The sequence below is a fragment of the Spinacia oleracea genome, chromosome 2 (assembly GCF_020520425.1).
Source record: "Spinacia oleracea cultivar Varoflay chromosome 2, BTI_SOV_V1, whole genome shotgun sequence".
Taxonomy (NCBI): Eukaryota; Viridiplantae; Streptophyta; class Magnoliopsida; order Caryophyllales; family Amaranthaceae; genus Spinacia; species Spinacia oleracea.
Window position 1 is genome coordinate 55,807,914 of NC_079488.1, and position 6,091 is coordinate 55,814,004.

Here is a 6,091-nt window from a genome sequence, read left to right on the forward strand (position 1 = left end):
TTTGTTATGATCTGACATGAGATTCCTGTTGTTCGCTTGATTGTGTTATTGGCTGGTGTTTTGCCTAAAAGATTCAATAGAAACTGAAAAGAAAATTGACGAGCATGATCCAATTGTGACAGCCAACTGGGTGGTTTGATTCCTGGTCGGTTTTGTGTGCTTAATTTAAAACTCACATGTCAGTTGATTCAAGCTTGTTTTTGTGTACATGACCTACTAGCATCAAGTTGGTGTCGGTCTAGCCTTGAAACTCATTCTATGGAAAGATATATTATTGTTGTGGGAGCAATATGGTATTCCAGATATCAAATTTCCAAAAAATAAAGAAGAATTGTGCAATAACGTAACATTGACGCTATAAAGAGGATAGATTCTACTGATAGATGAAAAGATAAATCATACATTTACACAACTTTGGCATTACATAGACATAATAATAAATAATAAATAATAATAAGAATATTGATATTGTTTCGTTGATCAAACCCTTCTAAGAGTATTAGCAGTGGCAGAAGTAGAACGACGAGCAACATAAGCTCTAAGGGAAGGGGATTGTGAGAGTCGGTCAGGTGCAACAGTGGTATAATTCTGGTTACGGTTCTTGTGTTGAATTCTTCTTCTAGCAATATAACCACCAACCCAAGGTGTAACATCCTCATTGATCTTGATCACCGCGAAGAAGATGATACGATAAACTATTATCATGCTGAATATGACACTAAGGTCCACCCATTTTGAACGGCTAACATCAATCTGAAATACATATTCAAGTACGTACTCTCCTGGTATCTTTGGTAGATCTGGTGTCCTGTTGTCAAACACCACCCCCTTTAGGTCATTTTGGTATTGCCCCTGTACGTACAACCAACCAACTCATCAGTAATATATACCAAGTATTATTATGTTATTACTTTACTATAGGGGAAGGGGAGTAAGTAGTTCAAGTACCTGAAGAGCCCAGAAATGGAAACTGATGTAAGACATGGGATAACGCCATACTGGCTTTGGTATGTCCTTGGGGAGCCGGAAGAAGCCCGAAACAAGCATGAATATTCCCTGATAATTATTATACATATATACATATCAGAAACAAATTAAATCCCTAACCTTAATTCTTCATTAGATATATAATTATATACCTGTATGCCAGCACCAGTAATAATTCCCATGAGGAAATTGGGGACAACGCTGGCGATGGCCATCATTAAGCTCTCAACAACGGTAACACTAGCATAAAGACATAGCACAAAGAATATATAGTGCTCAAACCCTGGATGCAATCGAACCATGAAATAACAAACTGTCCCCGATAGAAAGGTTATCAACATTAGGAATGGCATTGCAGATATTGTGTTGCTTATCACAAATGCTGTTACTCCATAGTGCCCATTCAACCTTTCCCTCTGGAATACCTGCAATTTGTAATTAAATTACTTACTCTTTTTCAATATTAAATTACGGAGTATTATTTGTAACAAAGAATTCTACCTTCATATCTTCAACAAAGGACGGAAATCCACCAATAGACATAAACGTGACAAAGCCGAAAACAAATGATGCACAAGACCCCCTAGCCTGTAACAGCAAACAAATCATGTTATAATTGTGTAGAAAAAAGAAAAAGAAATTATTATTGCATAAAAGATTGAATTCGAATTGAATTACCAGTATGGAGTTGAAACTAGTTCCAACATTAAAAAAGATTGATCCAATACAGAAGGTGACAACCACATAAATTACCAGCCTAAGCCAGTAATAACCAAAGTCTCTTGACATATTTGTGAATGAACGTTTTGTTAAGGTGAATGTCTGCATGAAGAAACTCGCCTGACTTCCTCCAGAGTCTATAACAGTTCCTTTCTGCCAAAGTAAGTTTAAGTTTGAATTTTTAATATCATCGATCAAACCACAGGTAATTAAGAATAACTAAAGTAAAATTATTTACCACTTTAGAGATTTCTTCAACTCTCTGTAGCGCTGAATAAGACTGTTGAGACGTTGCATAATAGCTTATCAGAGTTCGGGTTGCTTCAGCTGTGGTGATCTTCTCTAAAGGGTCATCACTTGACTCGAACTATCAAATTTTAATTAATTAGCAACATGTAAATTTATTTATCCAATTAATTCAGAAGCCGAAAACATATATATTTTATATTTATATACCCGTAATTTCATGGATCCTTTAAGGGTAGCCTTGACTTTGTCGAAGTCGGAGTTGATACACCTGAGGAAGTGATCAGATGGATTCCTCAAAGCAGGACAAGGAAAACCAGCTTGAGCAAAGAACTGCATCATAATTCATACTTAAAGAAATTAAAAATACATTTAAGGTGAGATATATCATATATGGAATAAAGAAATTAACCTCATACGCCTCAGTAGCTTGGCCAAAATAAACAGTCTTTCCACCAGAAAGCAAGTACAAGCGATCAAACAGCTCAAAAACCTCACTGCTTGGCTGATGAATGGAGGCGATCACAGTCCTCCCGTCTCTTGACAGTCCACGCAACGTCTCAGTAACGAAGAATGCAGACGCACTACATATAACAAACAAACAAAGAAACAAAGAAACAAAGAAACTTGTAAGAATTGAATTGGAATTGAATAAAAAGATGATAGATCGAACAAGTAAACAAGTAACCTGTCTAGACCACTAGTAGGCTCATCAAGAAAGAGCAACCTTGGTCTCATAAGAATCTCAACAGCTATACTAACCCTACGCTTCTCACCACCACTAATACCCCTCAAATGCCAGTTCCCAACCACTGTGTCTGCACAATCTTGAAGTCCCATTTCAATTATGGTGCTTTCTATAAGAGCTTGCTTTTCTGACCACGCCATTTTATCCGGTAAACGAAGCCTTGCTGAATATGCTATTGTTTCTCTTACTGTTAATGTCCCGATCAAGTTATCATCTTGTGTCACATAAGCCTACATCAATCACTTGATACTTTTATTATCATCAATTATTAATTATTAATTATTAATTATTAATTATTAATTATTAATTATTATCATCAAACATTAACAACAATTGATCAAACTTACCGCAGTGCCGAAAGCGAGCTTAGTTCTGCGACCGTTGAGCAAGATAGTACCAGAGAGGAAAGCATTAGCAGCAAGACGACTAGATAGAGCATCTAAAAGTGTTGATTTACCAGAACCAGAAGGTCCCATTAAAGCAGTAAAACTACCAGCCTCAGCATACCCAGTTAAACTTTCTAACACAGTTTGAGTATCACCGCTACTTAACGTTACCATTACTGTTAGATCTTTCCACGTTAGCCTCGCTGATACATCACCATTGAAGTCTGTAGTTTTATGGTCTCTCCATAGTGTTTCACTTAAAGGACTTAAACCCGGTAGCGCCACCGTCGTCCCACTCCCATGGTTATCTTGTTTGTTTGCTTCTATCTCCATTTCTTAATTAATTGTATTTAATTAAGTTAGTTTGGAGAGAAGTGTATATTTATTTATTTATTTATAAAGAGAGAGAAAAAAAAAGACAGAGAAAGAGAGAGAAGTGTGAGCAAGTGTTCAAGGGATGGGAAATGAAGATTGTATGGAGAAGGGTGATGATATTCGTGAATTTGACTAGGACCTTTAGGAGGTTGGGAAGTTATTAGACCATGGAATTTAAGTTAACTCTGATATTATTTATCATATATCATACATTTATGCAATGCAACTCCCATTTTATTTGCATGCTAAGAAACAAAATGGAAAGGCCACAGTCACACTCACCTTATTAATTAACTTCTTCATTCATTCATTATCCATTAACAGGCGTCATTCGTCAAACAAGTTGTTTGCTTTTTACTTTTTAATCAAGTTTAGTGTGCGTTACATATCTGGTTCTGCTAATTAATTTTACACATTTTATTAAACATACGAAATTGATTTCGGCCCTAATTAAAATCAGGGTGAATATACTTAATTAATTTTGTGGCTCATATCCGGTAAATAATAAGTGAGCTTAATTATGATTATAGATTCATAGCAAAAGAAGTTGTTATGTATACATGAAATGCAGATGAATTGAAAGTAATTAATTAGTTGGAGTGTTGGAGTATGATAAAGTATAAGTATAAAATTCCAACACTAAGAAAATGAAGGTGGGGAAGAAATAATAAATAATAAATGAGAATAGGTGGGGAGGTTGGAAATTGGAAGGGGTGCAATAAATGGGTATACCATACTGAAGTGATTGCAATGCAATGCAATTGCCAACCCATCAAAAATAAAAAGCATTTATTGTTTTTTTTAACTCGTATATTAATACCACAGCAATGTAATTGCAAGCTGCTTCACATTTTTGCCTCGCAACGCGGTCCGTCGTTTCGGCCTTTTCCACTCTCTTCATGCACTTCGCCTTCTTATCCTACGCTACATTACTTGGAAACTCACCCCCTACAAATAACTGTAATTCGATAATCATCACACCGATTCAATCACATACTACTACCTCCGGTTCGCTTTTTGTCTATTCCATTTCAAAAAAAGTAAAATAAAAAATACTCCTTTTTATTGTGAATAATTTAAACAGGAGAGACGAGAGAGAAAATAGTATTGTGTGTGTCTTATTCCATATAGTACCTGGTATATATAGGATACAACATTTAGAATTTTACTGAACCCTATAATATCCCGAAGACATTGACGAGGGTATAATGGGCATCCACATTATATTTCATAACACCTCTCCTTGGATGTCTATTATACAAAAATAAAATTTCTCTTTCAAATAGAATATTTCCTAATGCGCGTACGATGCTGCCTCATTAAAAACCTTACCAGAAAAACCCAGGGGGAAAAACCATGGTTAAGGGAAAAAAGTGCAGCGCGCATCTACTCCCCCTTCATGATTACATAACTTGAGATCTTTCATACGACGCAATCCAATATGGTAAAATAATTTATTGAAAGTAGCTGTTGGAAGTGCCTTAGTAAATAGGTCTGCCAAATATTCACTTGAACGAATTTGCAGAACCTGCGCATCACCATTCTTCTGCAGGTCATGGGTGAAGAAATTTTTTGGTAAAATGTGCTTTGTTCTATCGCCTTTGATGTATCCATCATTGAGCTGTGCAATGCATGTTGCGTTATCCTCATACATAACCGTTGGAGCTTCTTTCCCTGTGGATATGCGTGCAATGCATGCTGCATTCCCTCATACATAACCATTGGAGCTTATTTCCCTGTGGATATGCCACAATCTTCTCGTATATGTTGAATTACATACCTTAACCATACACATTCACGACTAGATTCGTGGATAGCTAAAATTTCTACACGGTTAGAAGAAGTAGCTGCAATAGTTTGCTTCATAGAATGCCAAGAAATGGCAATACCACCACATGTGAACACATATCCTGTTTATGGTCGAGCATTATAGGGATCAGACAAATACCCTGCATCTGCAAAGCCAATTAAATCTTCTTTGGTCTGGTTAGAAAAGAATAATCCCATATCTTTCTTTCCTTGGAGGTAACGAAGCACATGTTTTTATCCTATTCCAATGCTTTTGAGTTGGACATGAGCTAAATCTTGCTAAAAGATTTAGTGTAAATGATATGTCAGGTCTCGTATGACTAGCAAGGTATATCAATGCCCCTAATGCACTTAAGCATGGTACTTCAGGACCAAGGATTTCTTCACCGTTTTCCCGAGGGCGGAATGAGTCTTTATCCACATATAGTGACCTTACAACCATTGGACTACTCATCAGATGTGCTTGATCCAAAGAGAACCTTTTCAGTACCTTTTCTGTGTATGTTGTTTGATGCACAAGGATTCCATTATTTAGGTGCTCGATTTGTAGCCCTAAGAAAAATTTTGTGTTTCCAAGGTCTTTCATCTCAAATTCTTTCTTCAAATATTCCACTGTATGTGATATCTCTTCAGGAATTCCAACAATGTTTAAATCATCAACATACACTGTAATTATTACAAATCCTGCCCCAAATCTCTTTATGAAAATGCATGGAATGATGGGGTCATTCTTATAGCCTTCCTTTAACAAGTACTTACTAAGGCGATTTTACCACATAGGCCCTCATTGTTTCAATCCATAAAGGGATCTATTTAATTT

At 36.2% G+C, this 6,091-nt stretch overlaps 1 protein-coding gene across 1 annotated transcript; it reads right to left on the bottom strand.

The window, feature by feature from the left end:
• Positions 1-349: 349 nt before the first annotated feature.
• LOC110798570 (ABC transporter G family member 11) lies at positions 350-3,666 on the bottom strand. Its single transcript, XM_022003754.2, has 10 exons — positions 3,049-3,666; positions 2,642-2,931; positions 2,366-2,537; positions 2,164-2,286; positions 1,946-2,074; positions 1,666-1,860; positions 1,489-1,575; positions 1,140-1,412; positions 949-1,056; positions 350-852 (listed from the first exon to the last, which is right to left on the bottom strand). Exons 1-10 carry the CDS (start codon positions 3,418-3,420, stop codon positions 481-483), a joined length of 2,121 nt encoding a protein of 706 aa, XP_021859446.1. The 5' UTR covers positions 3,421-3,666; the 3' UTR covers positions 350-480.
• Between the last annotated feature and the right edge of the window lie 2,425 nt (positions 3,667-6,091).